This window comes from Salmo trutta, chromosome 21, assembly GCF_901001165.1.
Source record: "Salmo trutta chromosome 21, fSalTru1.1, whole genome shotgun sequence".
In the NCBI taxonomy this organism is placed as follows: Eukaryota; Metazoa; Chordata; class Actinopteri; order Salmoniformes; family Salmonidae; genus Salmo; species Salmo trutta.
The window spans coordinates 2,562,540-2,584,851 of record NC_042977.1 but is presented as its reverse complement, the minus strand read 5'-3'; the positions used below and the strand labels follow the sequence as shown (position 1 = coordinate 2,584,851).

General features: G+C 41.3%; 1 protein-coding gene across 2 annotated transcripts in view; it reads right to left on the bottom strand.

Annotated features, from left to right (window-relative positions):
• myo10 (myosin X) overlaps positions 1–22,312 on the bottom strand; it is a 290,886-nt gene that overhangs the window by 216,884 nt on the left and 51,690 nt on the right. The window contains exon 2 of one of the 2 annotated variants that reach the window (XM_029703950.1): positions 9,939–10,037. In XM_029703950.1, coding sequence (XP_029559810.1) covers positions 9,939–10,037 — 99 coding nt within the window. Of the gene's footprint in view, positions 1–9,938; positions 10,038–22,312 lie in introns of those variants that run through there. The other variant, XM_029703951.1, reaches the window with a different exon arrangement.

Sequence of the window (22,312 nt, the reverse complement as noted above, 5' to 3'; positions counted from 1 at the left end):
GGAGAAAAAGAGCTAAAAAAAAGAAAAGTAGGACTAGTCTACATGACCTGCGTGCAAATGTAGGCCTATAAATGTGCCAATTTGGAGATATCTGATAATATTTCTCATTGTCTTAACTCACCACCACTAATAAACTGTGTAGCTTCTCAAGTATATTTTTCTTCACCTCAAACAGCAAGTAAATGAAGACTGTTTTTAGAATCTACTGAGAATCACAATAATTCCTTAAAGTATTTGAATAATATTTCCAGCTCTCTCCATTTCAATAACCACTCCGCATGAAAGGGAAAATGTGATCTGATCCAGTGGAAACGTCCTAAAATACATGATTATTTCTTATCTCTTGCATAAATAGCCTACAGCTGGTGCGGGAATATTGCAGATTAACCACAGACAATGATCTTGAGATACAAGACTATTATACATTTAATTTAACTGTTCCACGAACATCTGCATATGAAAATCATAACGGGCACTCAGATTGGTAGAAATGTTAAGATAAATTGGCCCTCCAAATAGAAAAGGTTGCCGATCACTGGTGTAGCCTATTACCGACAACTTCAGGAGCATAACGGCAGAATCTGTGAAGGACAGCAGTGTAACGCCCTGGCCATAGAGAGGGGTTTTTGTTCTTTATTTTGGTTAGGCCAGGGTGTTACATTGGGTGGGCGTTCTATGTTCCTTTTTCTATGTTTTTGTATTTCTTTGTTTTGGGCCGTGTGTGGCTCCCAATCAGGCACAGCTGAAGCTCGTTGCTGCTGATTGGGAGTCACACATAAGGAGCATGTTTTTCCTTTGGGTTTGTGGGTAATTGTTTCTGTCAGTGTTTTTGTACCAGACAGGACTGTTTGCTGTCGGTTTACTCTTTTCTTGTTTTGTATAGTGTTCACGTTGTTTACATTAAATTCTAATAATGAACACTAACTCCGCTGCACCTTGGTCCACTTCTTCAGACGACGGCCGTTACAAGCAGCAGCGGGAGGAAGGTCAAGAACAGGTTTTTTTTCTGGTTAGGCTATCTTGATCTCTGGCTCTCTCAAGTAATTTGTGTCTTAATTATTTAATGCAACAGCCGGATTAAAGCATCAGACAAATTCAGTATTTATAGCCTAGCTGATTTTCTTAAAACATATATGGAAAAATACACGTTTAAAAATTTCGACCAATCGAAGAAACGACTTCTCGTGGTCGAAAATGTTTTTGTTGGTGTTGTCGGGGACAGCCCTAGTAGAAATGCAGGAAAGGAGCTTTAGATGCCCAAAACAATTCTGAGGGAGGACACCCAGACCCATCGCCAGGTTATGTCCCCCCTCTTCTAAAGTTCAAAGTTGCGCTCCTGTGTTATACACCAGTACAATATCCTTTACAGCTCTGTTCCATGATAAGAAACAGACATGAAAAAGTTCCCTTTACACTGCATTTACCTCGATCTCTTACACAAACAATACCCATTCAGTTAACTGTATATATACAGTATTAGGAAGGCATTTCTTACATGGAATAACAACTCAATATCATAAACAATTATTACTGTGCTTCATTTCTTCTGTAAAACAAGACAATGCCAATATAATTGACCTAAATCATATACCCCAGCAGAGTGCCTGTGACATCTTTATATGATATCTACCAACTAAACCGCTCTATGTGTGAGTCAACCTGACAGCAGTGAGACACCTTAAGCCCTTAAAGGGATTGACTGTGAAACACTGCCTTGTGCTGAGCCAAGACTGATTTAAAACCTAACAACACATATTGACACAAGCCAAGACACTTCTGACTGGTTAAAGGCCTTACGGTCATTGTCGGATAGACCATTTTTAACCTTTTACTACAGTGAGCTAAAACAGGGTCACACAGTGTTTCTTGGTAGTCTTTAACAAATCTACTTTGAAACAAAAGCGTACACCTCACACAGATGGTTATGGGCTTAACAAAAAGAAGACACTTGTACCATGTCAGATATAGAGTTGAAATGTATTACATTTTGAGTTTGCATCCCAATATTACACTTTATATAAATCACAGAAGACTGAAATATAAACAAAGCTGTTTGACATAAAAACATCGGATTTTCTGTGTAAAAAATAAAAACAAATGTTTATTAATATATGAATAACATTTCACCCATGAGGCCACTTGGTCATCTGATTGCAGGAAAGGGCTACAGCAGTGTTAATTTTGTCAACAATAACTAAGACAAAACATATCTTCCCTGACGAAAACTAATGAAGATAATGAGACAAGATGCATTGAAAAAAACAATTAATATAACAAAATTATTTTCATTTTAGTTGATGTAAATGTGACAAGATGAGAATTCCATGTGAGTCTAGCGGACAGTCAATTTGACATGAAACACATTTTCATCTGTTTTGTCCAATCATAAGCATGCATGGCTTTGCAGAATATTTAATGCAATCCTCTCATTGGCAGAATTAACATGCTCGGCTCTCCCACCAGCTCCCGGGCGGTCACTTCAGTCACTCGTCAATCTTTTGAACTGAGGTGCAGCAAGGACACTTCAATTGTAACTAACCTAAATTAAAAACAATAATGTTTACTTTCTCTTACTTTAATGTAGGGCATTTTTATTTGATCACATGTCACGTTCGTTGGAATAATCGAGCCAAGGCGCAGCGTGAGTAGCGTTCCACATCTTTAATATAAAGTAAAACTAAGCAACAATACAAAAACAATAAAGAATAAACGAAACGTGACGATAATGAAACTACACATAAACACAATATCCCATCACTGTCACGTCCTGACCATATACTTAGGTATTTTTGTATTATATTTGGTCAGGACGTGGCAGAGTTATGTTTGGTTATGGTATAGTGGGGTTGTGAGTGTTGGTTTAGGTTCTAGGTTAGGTTTTCTATGTGTAGGTTGGGTGCTGGACTCTCAATTGAAGGCAGGTGTGTTGAGTTGCCTTTGATTGGGAGTCCTATATTAGTAGGGTGTGTTTGTCTGTGTGTTTGTGGGTAATTGTATTTTGCACTGTGTTTCGTTTCACCTGTGAAACTGTCACTTTTCTCCTTTGCGTGTTTATTTTGTTTTGTCGTTTCCATCTATAATAAATATGATGTGGAACAGTCAACCCGCTGCGTATTGGTCATCGAGTGATTTCGACATATCTTCCGATGAGGGAGAATACGAGGAACGTGACAATCACCCACAGGTGGAAAACATGCTACTTAAGTATGATCCCCAATTAGAGACAACAATTACCAGCTGCCTCTAATTGGGAATCATACAAATCACCCAAACATAGAAAAACTAAACTAGAACCCCACATAGAAAATTTAACTAGATTAACCCCCCCAGTCACGCCCTGACCTACTCTACCATAGAAAATAAAAGCTTTCTATGGTCAGGACGTGACATCACATCTGTGTTGCCGTTATTGCGGTCCGCAAATGCGAGTGCAGTTGTTTTGAAAAAAATTGGAAATATCAATTTTATGAATATTAAGAGTACAGGAATATTTCTGGAATTGTTTGAAAGCTCAGATTGTACCCTATTTATGGGAATCACTGTTATTTACCCCAATCCTAAGGTTACAATGGGAATAAAAGAGCTGTATGCCTAAATTGTTTAACCTGTAGCCAATGTTTTATAGCCTAGGCTCCAACTTTTGCTTGCCTGAGGTAGACTGTCTCATGATAAGCAGTAGACCACACTATTTACCAAGAGAGTTTTCATCTATATTTTTCATAGCTGTATAAGGCCATAAGCAAACAAGAAAATGCTCAACCAGAGGTGGCGCTCCTAGTGGCCTGGGACTTTAATGCAAGGAAACTTAAATCCATTTTACCAAAATGTCTACCAGCATGTTAAATGTGCAACCAGAGGAAAAAAACTCAAAACAACTTTTACCCCACACACAGAGATGCGAACAAAGCTCTCCCTTGTCCTCCATTTGGCAAATCTGACCATAACTCTATCCTCCTGATTCCTGCTTACAAGCAAAAACGAAAGCAGGAAGCACCAGTGACTTTCTCAATAAGCAATTAGTCAGATGACACAGATGATAAGCTACAGGACTGTTTCGCTAACACAGACTGGAATATGTTCCGGGATTGAGGAGGATCTCACATCAGTCACTGGCTTCATCAAAAAGTGCATTGATGACATCGTCCCCACAGTGACTGTACGTACATACCCCAACTAGAAGCCATGGATTACAGGCAACATCCGCACTGAGCTAAAGGGTAGAGCTGCCGCTTTCAAGGAATGGGACTCTATCCTGGATGCTTATAAGAAATTCTGCTATGCCCTCCGATGAACCATCAAACAGGCAAAGCATCAATACAGGACTAAGATTGAATCGTACAACACCGGCGCCGACGCTCGTCGTTTTGGCAGGGCTTGAAAACTATTACGGACCACAAAGGGAAGCACAGCCGAGAGCTGTCCAGTGACACGAGCCTACCAGACAAGCTAAATAACTTCTATGCTTGCTTCGAGGCAAGCAACACTGAAGCATGCACGTGAGCATCAGCTGTTCTGGACAACTGTGTGATCACGCTCTCCGTAGCCAATGTGAGCAAGACCTTTAAACAGGTCAACATACACAAAGGCCGCAGGGTCAGACGGATTACCAGGACGTGTACTCCAAGCATGCGCTGACCAACTGGCAAGTGTTTTCACTGACATTTTCTACCTGACCCTGACTGAGTCTGTAATACCAACATGTTTCAAGCAGACCACCATAGTCCCTGTGCCCAAGAACACCAAAGTAACCTGCCTAAATGACTAATGACCCATAGCACTGCCTTCAGTAGCCATGAAGTGCTTTGAAAGGCTGGTCATGGCTCAAATCAACATCATTATCCCAGAAACCCTAGACCCACTCCAATTTGCATACCACCCCAACAGATGATGCAATCTCTATTGCGCTCCACACTGCCTTTTCCCACCTGGACAAAAGGAACACCTATGTGAGAATGCTATTCATTGACTACAGCTCAGCATTCAACACCATAGTGCCATCAAAACTAATCACTAAACTACGGACCTTGGGACTAAATAGGCAGGGCAATAAATTGCAATGTCCGTACTGTGAGACGCCTAAGAGCGCTACAGTGAGACAGGACGGACAGATAATCATCCTCGCAGTGGCAGACCATGTGTAACAACATCTGCACAGGATCGGTACATACGAACATCACACCTGCGGGACAGGTACAGGATGACAACAACTGCCCGAGTTATACCAGGAACGCACAATCCCTCCATCAGTGCTCAGACTGTCCGCAATAGGCTGGACTGAGGGCTTGTAGGCCTGTTGTGAGGCAGTACCGATCCTGCAATGACAACAAGCTCAGTCCAACGATGCTGTGACACACCGCCCCAGACCTTGACAGACCCTCCACCTCTAAATCGATCCCGCTCCAGAGTACAGGCCTCGGTGTAATGCTCATTCCTTTGACGATAAATGCAAATCTGACCATCACCCCTCGTGAGACAAAACCGCGACTCGTCATTAAAGAGCACTTTTTGACAGTCCTGTCTGGTCCAGCGACGGTGGGTTTGTGCCCATAGGCAACGTTGTTGCTGGTGATGTCTGGTGAGGACCTGCCTTATAACAGGCCTACAAGCCCTCAGTCCAGCCTCTCTTAGCCTATTTCGGACAGTCTGAGGACAGATGGAGGGATTGTGCATTCCTGGTGTAACTCGGGCAGTTGTTGTTTCCATCCTGTACCTGTCCTGCAGGTGTGATGTTCGGAAGTACCGATCCTGTGCAGGTGTTGTTACACATGGTCTGCCACTGCGAGGACGATCAGCTGTCCGTCCTGTCTCCCTGTAGCACTGTCTTAGGCGTCTCACAGTACGGACATTGCAATTTATTGCCCTGCCCACATCTGCAGTCCTCATGCCTCCTTGCAGTGTCCTATGTTTTCATAACTGTGACCTTAATTGCCTGCCATCTGTAAGCTGTTAGTGTCTTAATGACCGTTCCACAGGTGCATGTTCATTAATTGTTTATGGTTCATTGAACAAGCATGGGAAACAGTGCCCTTTACAATGAAGATCTGTGAAGTTATTTGTATTTTTAGAATTATCTTTGAAAGACAGGGTCCTGAAAAAGGGACGTTTCTTTTTTTGCTGGGTTTGCATACTTAATGAGTATATACTACATACTATATACCATTAGTTTATTTTAGTATACTGTAAACTAACAGTATCGTTTCAGTTGAGCGTACTAGAGCTTTGCCTGTCTATAGGAAATTGATGCTGTTGCTATGTAAACTCTTGCTAGCTTGTTAGCATAACAAATTACGAGCTAAACATTTTAAGATTTCGGGTGTGTTTGTAAATTCAATCTAGAGTGTCAGAGCATGCTCTGGGCGTTCGTTAATCCAGAGCATTGTCAGATTGTCCATTCGTAAATTCCGAGCATTTCGCTCTCGAAGTGTTCAGAGCACACACTGGACACTCTGGCCGAGGAGTAGCGCTGATCCGAGCGTTCAACAGCAGTCAAGCACCCAAGCTAACTGGCTAACGTTGGCTAGCTATTTCCACACAAATGAGAGAACACCTCACTCTGACCATTTTACTCTCCCTAGCAGAGCTGGTTAGGCTGTTTTCATGTTATCTAGAGCATTGGTGACTGTAACTGTGCTGCAGGCAATAATTGAATTACTCTTTATTTTGCAGACATTTACTGACACCGACCATATTCAGTGGGTGTTGAACGTTCGTAAATTCATCAGTCATTCTGCATGAGAGTGCTCTGAAATCGGAGTAGATAGCCAGAATTAACAATGCCCATTTAAACACACAAGGACTATACCACTTAGCTAAGAATTATGTGAATAATCAAGTCAATAAATGTTTGGTAGCAGATAGTAAATATACTGTCTGGCAAGTTTGATGTATTAGTAGCCAACTAACATAAGGTAACTAGCTAACATACCGGTACATACTGCTGTAATGCTATGTGGTTCGTAAGGATAGCGTAGCTAACAAATTGTCAGACAAAATCATCTGTAACGTAACTTATTTGAAAAGTCATTACTTTATTACATTGCTCAACATTTTCTTAACATTTGTCATAATTAGTTAAAGCAATGAATATGTATCTGCTCTCGTCGGACTTCGGCTGCATATTTTCCGCCATTTTCTTCAAATTTGAAAACCACGCACATTTTCTGGAGAATTGCATTATGGGCCCTAAAAGCACGGAAATAGTGTCTACTGCATGCATACTTTGTATTTTGGCGAATTTAGTACAACATCTGGGAACTTTTGGCATACTAACTATATCCATACTATGACCAATAAGCATACTATATACTCAATTTGCGTCACAAATAGTATGGTTAGTGCAGTTAGTATAAGTATTCGAACTTAGCTTAAGACTAAAACTATACCTAAAATATCTGACAAAATTAACACTGGTTTAAAGGGGAAGTTCGGGATTTTACAAGTTGATGTTAGATGTTTCCTCACCCCCAGGGTAGTCTATTGGCCATGAGGAACCATGCTTCGGTTTTCTGTAAATAGCCACTACAAAATTCAGCTAACTTTATCCACATTAGCTAAAAATCTAAATGGGAGTGATAGGGGGATGTGTACAATTGTCAGAATTTCATGGCCAAATCAACTGAAATCAATTCAAATCAACTCCATACTTGGTTTGTTTTGGCCATTAATTAAAAGGCAAACACATGCCTTTATCACTTCCATTGATTGCTAGCTAGTGGTGGCTAAAGTTCCCCCGAAGTTTGGGAAATGGCAAAATCTAGATTTCCGCCTATATACACATACCCAAAAGTAACTGCTATTCATGTGTAATTACATGATTCTGACATGCCAATACTTGGTATATTTGGAAAGAAAACATCTGGGAGATTATGAGGAAATGATCAGAAGATAGATGGGAGTTACATAGTTCAGAATACATAAGATCAAGCACACACAAAATAACCGGTTTTTTATTTTTAAAGTACTATTTCATTGACAAGATATAAGTGAATTATTGATGCCCAGAGCTGGAAACACATCAGATGGCTTCCACAATGTGAACAATATCAGAAAGAAATGGGATTGATAGACCTAACAACTAGAAATGGGCAGATGTTTTAGTAAGTGGTGTCAAGTGTGGTCACGGGACGTTTCTAAGTGTCCCTAAACCTCTCCAAAGTGGCATATGTAAGTAAATTAGATAATTCCAGTGCTATTACATATTTGCAATCCCTAATTTGCTATTTGTTCAGTATAAAAACACCATTTCTACCATATCAACCTCACTTAAACAGCTCCAACAATCGTCTTACTTTCAGCCATTCATCAGTCATTTGTGTAAGTGTGTATGTTTAGTGTCCTTCACTAAAAGCGTGCTGAAAGTCAGTTGTTAATTTGTTTACTGTGAAATAGCATTGTATCTGGTTAAACCCAATTTTTTCCAAAGGTTTACTAAGGGTTGGTAACGGGGTGATTGGTTGACTATTTGAGCCAGTAAATGGTCGACTACTATTCTTGGGTAGCGGAATGACTTTTGCTTTCCTCCAGACCTGAGGGCACACACTTTCCTGTAGGCTTAGCTTGAAGAGATGGCAAATAGGATTGGTAATATTGTGGCAATGTTAGCCAGGTGAGCTAAAGCCTGCATGTCTTGTTCTAGTAACCGAAAGGTTGCTGGATCGAATCCCTGAGCTGACAAGGTAAAAATCTGTTGTTCTGCCCCTGAGCAAGACAGTTAACCCAGTGTTCCCTGGTCGCCGAGGATGTGGATGTTAATTAAGGCAGCCCCCCGCACCTCTCTGATTCAGAGGTGTTGGGTTAAATGCAGAAGACACATTTCAGTTGAATGCATTCAGTTGTACAACTAACTAGGTATCCCCCTTTCTTTTCTTGAGGTTTCAGTCAAGGTGAATCCTCACACAAGCATGGTTCACCACTCACCTCCGTTACGGTGGCTAAATTCGTTGACAGGACTGTGTCAACTTGAGTGTTAGTTGTTTGTCAGGGCTGTGTCAGCTTCAGTGGCATCAATTCTCTCTTTCTAAGGTGTTGTTAGCAACTGACCTCTAGGGAGTCAAACCCAACAGCCTTAATCACAAAACCAACAGTGTTTTGAGTTGTGGGTAAGTGTAACCCAAAATACACACCAAAACACAGGGGTGTTCAAAGTGACCTTACAGAGTGTTTAATAAGCAGTAAACCAGGCATTTTAAGAGCCTGTCCACAGCGTTTTATGGGTGTATCAGCCTGCACTACCAGTATGCTCTTCCCTGTATGCTGGTTGCCTCCTCTGTAGTGCTCATCATTAAACCATTGTTAGTCATGTAAGAAAAACACTCTTCAAGTAAACCATTGTTAGTCATGTAAGAAAAACACTCTTCAAGTAAACCATTGTTAGTCATGTAAGAAAAACACTCTTCAAGTAACCTATATTGAGTTTTATAGGCATAGTAGTGTCCAGCCTTTATTTGAGTCCTTTCCAGGATCATCCTCTTTAGAGAAATCATGCTTTATATGTTGCAACAACCAAAAAAGTTTTATTTCCGGTCTGAATATTCCTTAAACGTAGTTGATCATTTTGGCCTTAGAATTTCAAATTCCATTGGTTAATTCGATTTTTGCGCTATGACCCCTAAACGAGCTACAAACCTGTCTATCCATTGTTTTCACAATATATGGATCAAAGCATTAAAAAAGGAAAGGGGTTACTAGATTCTGAAATTACATCTCTTCCTTTTTTTCCAAGGTCTGCTGTCCTGTGTTTATAACATTTTATGTATATTCCCTATGTTGTGCTGCCAGATACTTTCAATGCAGGCAAGGTTGGGAAAAGGGGGATCCCAACCAATAAATACAGAATTCTGGCAGCGCCAAAAGAAGGTAAGCACATTCTTGAGGTGTTGCCAGATTTTTATTGTAACTCACTTAATTTTGTCTTTAAAAGGGGAGTGTTATGGTCTTACCTGTCCATATTCAGTAGCGAAAACCACCACACCTCCAGAGCAAGAGGAAACAGTGCTGGGGAGGTATTGTTCTTCCTCGTGTAACCACACACGGGCGCCCTGTGTAAAGAGACAAATAGTCAGACTAGCGTCTCTTTTTCAAGGGAGCACTGCATATACAATTTCATAGAACCAAAAAATTGAATACAATAGACTAAAGTAAAATACAGCACAGCACAAATTAAACAAATTGCGCAAATTACTAAACCTGTAAATTCACATTGCCATACTTCCTAGACTCGTAATCACTCAGCTACTAGAACTTCTTCATAGGAACATTAAACAACTGGAAAGTAAGGTTCCTAAACGTGTAATGAATATAATCAAATGATATAATCTTGCAAAACTCAACATCACAGACCACAACATTAAACAATCAAAAAACTAACTTTTAGTATAGCAAAAAACAAACTGCCCAGTATAACAATAAAATCACACTGGTCTTTGTTTTATCACCTCAGATATACAGTACCAGTCAAAAGTTTGGACACACCAACTCATTCAAGGGTTTTTCTTTATTTATACTATTTTCCACACTGTAGAATAATAGTGAAGACATCAAAACTATGAAATAACACTTGAGATTTGAGATTATTCAAAGTAGCCACCCATTGCCTTGATGACAGTGACTTTCAACGTGGCATTGTCATAGGATGACACCTTTCCAGCAAGTGAGTTCGGAAAATTTCTGCCCTGCTAGAGCTTCCCCGGTTAACGCTACAGCATATAATAACATGCTAGACGATTCCGAGCTTCCAACTTTGTGGCAACAGTTTGGAGAACGCCCTTTCCTGTTTCCTGCATGACAATGCCCCAGCGCACAAAGCAAGGTCCATACAGAAATGGTTTGTCGAGATCGTTGTGGAAGAACTTGACTGGCCTGCACAGAGCCATAACCTCAACCCCATCGAAATCCTTTGGGATGAATTGGAATGCCAACTGCGAGCCAGACCTAATCAACTGACAACATCAGTGCCCGACCTCACTAATGCTCTTGTGGCTGAATGAAAACAAGTCCCTGGAGCAATGTTTGAACTTCTAGTGGAAAGCCTTCCCAGAAGACTGGAGGCTGTTATACCAGCAAAAGGGGCACCAACTCCATATTAATGCCCATGATTTTGGAATGAGATGTTCAACAACCGGTGTCCCAGTTACTTTTGGTCATGTAGTGTAGCATTTATTAAAAAAAAACATGATTATTTGTCTCTCTGAAATGAAACCATCAAGTGATAGACATGTATTTGTTTAAAATATGTCATTGAACAACTCCATTCCATGATTAGATAGTGAAAAAACACACCAATCACTTTCAAATCAAATCAAATCAAATTGTATTTGTCACATGCGCCGAATACAACAGGTGTAGACCTTACCGGGAAATACTTACTTAAAAGCCCTTAACCAACAATGTAGTTCAAGAAATAGAGTTAAGAAAATATTTACAAATAAACGAAAGTCATTTAAAAAAATAAAAGTAACATAATAAAATAACAATAACGAGGCAATATAGAGGGGGTAGAACCGATTCAATGTGCGGGGGTACAGGTTAGTCGAGGCAATTTCTACATATAGATAATAAAGAGTGAGAAGCAGCAGTGTAAAAACAAAATCAAGGGGGGGGGGGGGGGGGGGGGGGGTCAATGTAATAGTCCGGGTGGCCATTTGATTAATTGTTCAGCAGTCTTATGGCTTGGGGGTTCAGTGACTTTAGGTGGCTTAATAATTTCTTTAAACAATAAAATAGAATTTACCAACATTTCTGAAAATCGATACGGTGCATTCAGAAAGTATTCAGACCCCTTGACTATTTCCACATTTTGTAACGTTACAGCCTTATTCTAAACTGAATTAAATAAATAAAAATAGTCATTAATCTACACACAACACTCCATAATGACAAAGCAAAAACAGGTTTGAAGAAATGTTTGCAAATGTAAAAAAAAATAAAAAACAGACACCTTATTTACATAAGTATTCATACCCTTTGGTATGAGACTCGAAATTGAGCTCAAGTGCATCCTGTTTCCATTGATCATCCTTGAGATGTTTCTAAAACTTGATTGGAGTCCACCTGTGGTAAATTCAAATGATTGGACATAATTTGGAAAGGCACACACCTGTGTATATAAGGTCCCACAGTTGACAGTGCATGTCAGAGCAAAAACTAAGTCATGAGGTCAAAGGAATTGTCCGTAGAGCTCCGAGACAGGATTGTGTTGAGGCACAGATCTGGGCAAGGGTAACAACAACAAAAAACCACAGTGGCCTCCATCATTCTTAAATGGAAGAAGTTTGGAAACACCAAAAATGTTCCAAGAGCTGACCAAACTAAGCAATCGGGAGAGAAGTGCTTTGGTCAGGGAAGTGACCAAGAACCCGATGGTCACTCTGACCAAGCTCCAGAGTTCCTCAGTGGAGATGAGAGAACCTTCCAGAAGGACAACCATCTCTGCAGCACTCCACCAATCAGGCCTTTATGCTAGAGCGGCCAGACGGAAGCCACTCCTCAGTAAAAGGCACATGACAGCCCACTTGGAGTTTGCCAAAAGGCACCTAAAGAACTCTCAGACAATGAGAAACAAGATTCTCTGGTCTGATGACCAAGACTGGACTCTTTGGCCTGAATGTCTCGAGGAAATCTGCCACCATCCCTACGGTGAAGCATGGTGGTGGCAGCATCATGCTGTGGGGATGTTTTTCAGTGTCAGGGACTGGGAGAACAGTCAGGATTGAGGAAAAGATTAATGGAGCAAAGTACAGAAAGATCCTTGATGAAAATCTGCTCCAGAGCACTCAGGACCTCGGACTGGGGCAAAGGTTCACCTTCCAACAGGACAACGACTCTAAGCACACAACCAAGACAACGCAGGAGTGGCTTTGGGACAAGTCTCTGAATATCCTTAAGTGGCCCAGCCAGAGCCCGGACTTGAACACGATCGAACATCTCTGGAGAGACCTGAAAATAGCTGTGCAGTGACACTCCACTTCCAATCTGACATAGCTTGAGCGGATCTGCAGAGAAGAGTGGGAGAAACTAAATACAGGTGTGTCAAGCTTGTAGTGTCATACCCAAGAAGACCCGAGGCTGTAATCGCTGCTAAAGGTGCTTCAACAAAGTACTGTGTAAAGAGTCTGAATACTTATGTAAATGTGATATTTCATTTTTTTATATATTTTTTTAAATAAATTTGCAAACATTTCTAAAAACCTGTTTTTGCTTTGTCATTATGGGGTATTGTGTGTGGATTGATGAGGGAAAAAAATGATTTCATCCATTTTAGAATAAGGCTGTAAAGTCAAGGGGTCTGAATACATTCCGAATGCACTGTATATAGCATTTTGGAATGAAACTCAATTTACACATTGCAGCTTTGAACTTCTGAACCCCCTTACACGGAATGCTCATTATCAAAAACTCCCATGTATTTCACAGCGACTGATGACTAACCACTTTTGACAGGCAGCTGCATTGCCCTCTCTGCATAGCGTTGACCTTTCCCTTAGCCAATAGGGTCACAGCTGTCGGGAACTGGGAAACGTATTACGGATTCAGGTTACAGGAGGTTTATACCTGGGGCACAGTTTAGCACACTCAGGAGAGCAGTACACATTGTCGTATATTGAGTCCTTTAATGAGCGTGGACGATTGTGGTGGAACACTACTTCCGAAGAGGCTTCTATCTAATGTGACCTAGAGGTTTTGTGCTTTTTTTGTTGTTGTGAATGTTCACATCTTTACAGCTGGATAATTACTAATTACTCAAGTTGTTTTTTTCTCCGTGAGCCCAACTTGGAACGAGCAACCCACTGGATATAAGTTTTTACTGGGTGTATATGAACATAAGTAAAAGTGTGTAAAATATTACTGTAAAATATTAATTTTTAATTCCAGCTGATCGGAGGTCTCTTTAGCTATTCACCTCCTGATGCCAAAGCTACACTTGGGATATGGAAAACTGATCCTAGATAATAGCTTATAGAGGCAATCGCTGCCAAGAGCCATCCACTGCCCTCACTTTGACTCTCAGACAAAGAGTTTCACTTTGCACATAATATGACCACTATCAGTCAGGCAGTCAATAATCTCATATCTTTGAATTAAATGAAAATGAATGCATGTCGTTCTTTTTTCTTCTGTTTTTAGCTCAAGCCGTCCTCTAGCAGTTCCCCCTGCCCATGAAGAGAGTAGCTTTGTACCAAACCAAATAACCAGGAGGCCTCCGGTGATACCTCTTAAATGCATAGCCACATGTGTGCCTTACTCATTAGTGTGACCGGACAATGTTAATGAGAAAAACATACTGTGCTTTTTGAAGAATGGTTTGGCAAGGGCCAGGGGGGTCCCCCTATTGAACTGGGCCAATGATTGACCCCTGACCAATAAGCCCTACACCTGACTGACTAGGATGACTAGCTGAGTTCTGACTGAACCGGCACCTGAGGTGAGAAGAGAAGAAAGGAAGAGAGAGATAGAGAGGGAATCCAACTGTTACCCCTTCACCTACCCACCCACCCAGCCAACCACCAACCCACACAGGTTGCATGTCTACCCTATCAGCAGTGTATCAATGGAGAGCAGTAAGTTGTTCTAATCTAAACCCTCGACAGACTCCTGCTGAAGAGAGAAAACACACACGTTAGAAGAACAAGGGATCACCAAGGAAGAGATAAGTCTGGACTACAGGGGAAGCTCATAAAGGAACTCATCTTTCGATATGAGAAATGTGACTGATTACCTTTATTCAAAGCAATAGGATTTCAGAGATTTTAGATAAAAAGAAGTGTTTTAAAATGAGTTTACAAAACATTAAGAGCACCTGCTCTTTACATGATATACAGTGCCTTGCAAAAGTATTCATTCCCCTTGGCGTTTTTCTATTTTGTTGCATTACAACCTGTAATTTAAATTGATTTTTATTTGGACTTAATGTGATGGACATACACAAAATAATCCAAATTGGTGAAGTGAAATGAAAAAAATAACTTGTTTCAAAAAAATAAAATCAATTAAAAACGGAAAGATGGTGCGTGCATATGTATTCACACCCTTTGCTATGAAGCCCCTAAATAAGATCTGGTGCAACCAATTACCCTCGGAAGTCACATAATTAGTTAAATAAAGTCCACCTGTGTGCAATCTAAGTGTCACATGATCTGTCACATGATCTCAGTATATATACACCTGTTCTGAAAGGCCCCAGTCTGCAACACCACCAAGCAAGGGGCACCACCAAGCAAGTGGCACCATGAAGACCAAGGACCTCTCCAAACAGGTCAGGGACAAAGTTGTGAAGTACTGATCAGGGTTGGGTTATAAAAAAATATCAGAAACTTTGAACATCCCACAGAGCACCATTAAATCCATTATTAAAAAATGGAAAGAAACCTGCCAAGAGAGGGCCGCCCACCAAAACTCACAGACCAGGCAAGGAGGGCATTAATCAGATAGGCAATAAAGAGACCAAAGATAACCCTGAAGGAGCTGCAAAGCTCCACAGCGGAGATTGGAGTATCTGTCCATAGGACCACTTTAAGCCGTACACTCCACAGAGCTGGGCTTTATGGAAGAATCCATTGCTTAAAGAAAAAAATAAGCAAACACGTTTGGTCTTCACCAAAAGGCATGTGGGAGACTCCCCAAACATATGGAAGAAGGTACTCTGGTCAGATGAGACTAAAATGTAGCTTTTGGCCATCAAGTAAAACACTATGTTTGGTGCCAACCAAACACATCGCACCACCCCGAGAACACCATCCCTACAGTGAAGAATGGTGGTGGCAGCATCATGCTGTGGGGATGTTTTTCATCGGCAGGGACTGGGAACTGGGCAAAATTGAAGGAATGATGGATGGCGCTAAATACAGGGAAATTCTTGAGGGAAATCTGTTTCAGACTTCCATTGATTTGAGACTGGGACGGAGGTTCGCCTTCCAGCAGGACAATGACCCTAAGCATTCTGCTAAAGCAACACTCGGGTGGTTTAAGGGGAAACATTTAAATGTCTTGGAATGGCCTAATCAAAGCCCAGACCTCAATCCAGTTGAGAATCTGTTATATGACTTAAAGATTGCTGTACACCAGCGGAACCCATCCAACTTGAAGGTTTCTTGATGTGCCGAGCTTATAGAGAAGGTTGCTCTACAAAGTATTGACTTTGGGGTGGTGAATAGTTATGCACACTCAAGTTTTCTGTTTTTTTGTATTATGTCTTGTTTGTTTCACAATAAAAAATATGTTGCATCTTCAAAGTGGTAGGCATGTTGTGTAAATCAAATGATACAAAAATCTATTTTAATTCCAGGATGTAAGGCAACAAAATAGGAAAAATGCCAAGGGGGTGAATACTTTCGCAAGCCACTGTAGACTGACCAGGTGAATCCAGGCTAAAGCTATGATTCGTTATTAATGTCACTTGTTAAATCCACTTCAATCAGTGTAGATGCAGGGGAGGAGACAGGTAAAATAAGTATTTTTAAGCCTTGAGACAATTGAGAGTGGCCTTTTTGAACAGGGTATGGTTGTAGGTGCCAGGCGCACTGGTTTGTGTCAAGAATTGCAACACTGCTGGGTTTTTCACACTCAACAGTTTGCCATGTGTATCAAGAATGGTCCACCATCCAAAGGACATCCAACCAACTTTACATAATTGTGGGAAGCACTGGAGTTATGAAGGAAAAAGGAAACCGCACACTGCTCTTGATAGTATCACTGATATTTAATAAACGTACGTATCGGCCTCACAGCCTTCGTCAGAGCTGGAGCCCCGGAGTTAACATGGGCCAGCATTCCTGTGGAACATTTTTAATACCTTGTAGAGCCCATTCCCCGAAGAATTTAGGCTGGTCTGAGGGTGCAAGCGGAGGAAGGTGTTCTTAATGTTTTGTATACTCAGTGTATATCACTGTATGAGAATTAACAGAATTGCTAAGGGAAAGTATTACCAGGTTTGCGGTGACTCACAAAATCAAACTATCTACAGTGCCTTCTGAAAATATTCATACCCCTTGACTTATTCCACATTTTGTTATGCAACAGCCTGAATTCAAAACGGATTTAATAGATTTCCTTCTCACCCATCGGAAAACAAAGTGAAAACATGCTTTGAAATATGAAATATCAAATTTACATAGGTATTCGCATCCCTGAGCATCCATGTGAGAACCACCTTCGGCAGCGAATAAAGCTGTGAGTCTTTCTGGGTAAGTCTGTAAGAGTTTTGCACACCTGGATTGTACAATATTTTCCCATTATTCTTTTCAAAATGATTCAAGCTTTGTCAAATTGGTTGTTGATAATTGCTAGACAACCATTCTCAAGTCTTGCTTGCATTTTAAAACCCAATTCTTAAAAACAAACAAATGTTAAAGGGACAAAAATGTCTGACAAACTTTGACGGATGTTATTTTATAAGATGGTTGCCAAATTGTGTCAGCAACGTGAATAAGATTTAAACTACCAACACAAAACTATCAAGACTGTAACTCGTCCACTCAGGAACATTCACTATCTTCTTGGTAAGCAACTCCAGTCTAGATTTGGCCTTGTGTTTTAGGTTATTGTCCTGCTGAAAGGTGAATTAATCTCCCAGTGTCTGGTGGAAAGCAGACTGAACCAGGGTTTCCTCTAGGATTTTGCCTGTGCTTAGCTCCATTCTGTTTGTTTTTTTATCCTGAAAAACTCCCTAGTCCTTAACTATTTCAAGCATACCCATAACATGATGCAGCCAACACTATGCTTGCAAATATGGAGTGTGGTACTCACTAGTGTGTTTTATTGGATTTGTCCCAAAAAATAACACTTGTATTCAGGACAAAAAGTGAATTGCTTTGCCACATTTTTTAAATATTACTTAGGTGCCCTGTTGCAAACTGGATACATGTTTTGGAATATTTTTATTCTGTACAGGCTTCCTTCTTTTCACTCTGTCAATTATGTTAGTATTGTGGACTAACTACAATTTTGTTGATCCGTCCTCAGTTTTCACCTATCACAGCCATTAAACTCTGTAACTGTTTTAAACTCACCATTGGCCTCATGGCGAAATCCTTAAGCAGTTTCCTTCCTCTCCGGCAACTGAGCATCTTTCGAGTGACTAGGTGTATTGATACACCATCCAAAGTGTAATTAATAACTTTGCAATGCTCAAAGGGACATTCAATGTTAGCTTTTTCTTTACCCATCTACCAATAGGTGCACTTCTTTGTGAGGCATTGGAAAACCTCCCTGGTTTTCTGGTTAAATCTGTGTTTGAAATTCACTGTTCGACTGAGGGACCTTATAGATAATTGTATGTCGGCTACAGAGATGAGGTTGTCATTCAAAAATCATGTTAAACATTATTATTGCACAGTCCATGCAACTTATTATGTGACTTGTTAAGGACATTTTTACTCCTGAATTTACATAACAAAGTGGGTTGAATAGTGGGTTGAGACTCAAGACATTTCAGCTTTTCAAAAACATAATTCCACTTTGACATTATGGGGTATTGTGTGTGTAGGTCAGTGACAAAATAATCGAAATTGAATCCATTTAAACTCAGGCTGTAACACAACAAAATGTGGAAAAAGTCAAGGGGTGTGAATACTTTCTGAATGCACTGTAAATGTGTTACAAAATACTTTGTGCTAACATTAGTGTTAACAGTTATGTGCGCTTTACCAAGTCGCAACATGTGTTCTGTGGTTTTGGACTTGCGGTTCCTTGTACGAGTTCTTACGCTTCAGGCTTACAAGGTAAGTATTATTCTTAGAACTGTGGAGTAACTTGGGCTGCAGTGGCAGCATCTCAGTGCGCATAGCCAAGTTGCAGCAGGTTCTGGTTCCCTATATGGGAATGACAGTTCAGGCCTCATGAGGCTCTGAGAGTTCTAGCTTCTTGGGTAAGTATTAGGGAAAAAGGTGGCTTCTGTAAGCCCTTATTGGAGCCCGTGGAACCTGTGTGAGCTTGGGCTGCCATGGACCTCCTAGTTTGGGACCCTCTGAGCCGGTTTGGGACGCTCTGAGCTAAGGTTATGTGTATGCTCTCCACTTTCTGGAGGACTGAGTTCTGAAATCAGTAGAATTCGAGTATGATAGCTAAGAGATGGAGAAAACACCAGTCTGGATTACATCATCAAACGTTGGCATCCATGCATGGCATCAGACAGGAGCCGTGTCCAACCATGATGCATACTGGTAAGATTTTCAGATATGACATGTTTCTAATTTTGACAAAGTGGTTTCATTTCAAGTGTACTGTTAGCTAGCTAATGTTATGTGTATGATCTTATTCTTCGTATCTCAGACACATTTGCTTGACTAGTTATAGCCATATAACCTGGTTGGTTAGCTAACTGCAGATTCATGCAGGGTAGTAACCTCATGAGTTTGGATTATGGTCCATTGTAAAGCTGCCTACTACACTGAGGCTAGGAAACACTGTCACCACCGATAAATCCGCGATAATTGAGAATTTCAATAAGCATGTTCTACGGCTGGCCATGCTTTCCACCTGGCAACCCTACCCCGGTCAACCGCCCTGCACCCCTCACTGCAACTTGCCCAAGCCTCCCCCATTTCTCCTTCACCCAAATCCAGATAGCTGATGTTCTGAAAGAGCTGCAAAATCTGGACCCCTACAAATCAGCAGGGCTAGACAATCTGGACCCTCTCTTCCTAAAATTATCCGCCAAAAATTGTTGCAAGCCCTATTACTAGCTTGTTCAACCTCTCGTATCGTCACAGATCCCCAAAGATTGGAAAGCTGCCGCGGTCATCCCCCTCTTCAAAGGGGGAGACACTCTAGACCCAGACTGCTACAGACCTATATCTATCCTACCCTGCATTTCTAAGGGGTAGGAAAGCAAAGTTAACAAACAGATCACCAACCATTTCGAATCCCACCGTACCTTCTCCGCTATGCAATCTGGTTTCCGAGCTGGTCATGGGTGCACCTCAGCCACGCTCAAGGTCCTAAACGATATCATAACCGCCATCGATAAGAGACAATACTGTGCAACTGTATTCATCGACCTGGCCAAGGCTTTTGACTCTGTCAATCACCACATTCTCATCGACAGACTCAACAGCCTTGGTTTCTCAAATGACTGCCTCGCCTGGTTCACCAACTACTTCTCTGATAGAGTTCAGTGTGTCAAATCGGAGGGCCTGTTGTCTGGACCTCTGGCAGTCTCTATGGGGGTGCCACAGGGTTCAATCCTCGGGCCGACTCTTTTCTCTGTATACATCAATGATGTCGCTCTTGCTGCTGGTGATTCTCTGATCCACCTCTACGCAGACGACACCATTGTGTATACTTCTGGCCCCTCTTTGGACACTGTGTTAACTAACCTCCAGACGAGCTTTAATGTCATACAACTCTCCTTCCGTGGCCTCCAACTGCTCTTAAATGCAAGCAAAACTAAATGCATGCTCTTCAACCGATCGCTGCCCACACCTACCCACCCATCCAGCATCACTACTCTGGACGGTTCTGACTTAGAATATGTGGACAACTACAAATACCTAGGTGTCTGGTTAGACTGTAAACTCTCCTTCCAGACTCACATTAAGCATCTCCAATCCAAAATTAAATCTAGAATCGGCTTCCTATATCGCAACAAAGTATCCTTTACTCATGCTGCCAAACATACCCTAGTAAAACTGACTATCCTACCGATCCTCGACTTCGGCGATGTCATTTACAAAATAGCCTCCAACACTCTACTCAGCAAATTGGATGCAGTCTATCACAGTGCCATCTGTTTTGTCACCAAAGCCCCATATACTATCCACCACTGTGACCTGTATGCTCTCGTTGGCTGGCCCTCGCTTCATATCCGTCGCCAAACCCACTGGCTCCAGGTCATCTATAAGTCGTTGCTAGGTAAAGCCCCGCCTTATCTCAGCTCACTGGTCACCATAGCAGCACCCACCCGCAGTACACGCTCCAGCATGTATATTTCACTGGTCATCTCCAAAGCCAATTCCTCCTTCGGCTGCCTTTCCTTCCAGTTCTCTGCTGCCAATGACTGGAATGAACTACAAAAATCACTGAAGCTGGAGACTCATATCTCCCTCTATCTTTAAGCACCAGCTGTCAGAGCAGCTCACAGATCACTGCACCTGTACATAGCCAATCTGTAAATTGCACATCCAACTACCTCATCACCATATTGTTATTTATTGTATTTATTTTGCTCCTTTGCACCGCAGTACTGCTACTTGCACACTCATCCTATGCACATCTATCACCCCAGTGTTTAATTTGCCATACTGTAATAATTTCGCCACTATGGCCTATTTATTGCCTCACCCCCCTTATTCTACCTCATTTGCACACACTGTATATAGACTTTCTCTATTGTATTATTGACTGTATGTTTGTTTATTCCATGTGTAACTATAAGTTGTTGTTTGTGTCACACTGCTTTGCTTTATCTTGGCCAGGTCGCAGTTGTAAATGAGAACTTGTTCTCAACCATATATATATATTTAATCTAGCTACATTTCTTAACAGAAGACAAACATCTTAGCGTGCCAGAGCGCAGAATAACTGATGCATTTTTGAACGCTCAACACCTGTTGAATATGTCCAGTGTCAGTAAACGTCAGCAACAATGCGTAATTCAGTTGTTGCCAGCAGCACTGTTACAGTCACCAATGCTCTGGATAACATGAAAACAGCCTAAACAGCTTTGCTAAGGTGAGTAAAATGGTCAGAGTGGGGTGTTCTCTCATCATGTGTCTGGAAGTAGCTAGCCAGTTAGCTTGGGTGCTTGACTGTCGTTGTGAGGTCAGAGCTTTTAGAACAACCCTACTTATTGGCCAGAATGTCCAGTGTGTGCTCTGAACCCAAAACCACAGATAGGGCGAGTAATGTTCAGTGAGCTGTTCTCTCTCTCTGTTAGATGTCTGGAAGCAGCTGGCAAGTTAGTACAGAACGGTTCGATCAACCCTTAAAGAGATGGTGGGGCTAAGGCTTAAGAAGGTGTGAACAATGCTGAATGGGTGTAGACAAAAAAGGGCTTTCCAATTGTAGTACCAAAACACTGAAAGACGGTTTTCTTAAAAGTGAGTTTACAAGTTGATAAACTTTGAAAGCAGAATTACTTTCCCATTGTTTCCTCAAATCAAGTGTATGATATACCCTTTTGTAGTTCTGAGTCTCCACATTTGTCCAATGTAAAAAACACAAATACAAATGTTTCTACATAAGACCGAATCCAGGTGGTGAGTCCCAATTGAGGAAATGGATGCGAGTCCCAGTACTATAGCCAGGAAGGTGGGGCTTTTGAGTGTCGGGCTTGGCATCCATTGGCCCGCTGGGTGTGATTTCAGTTTTCTTCAGGTGA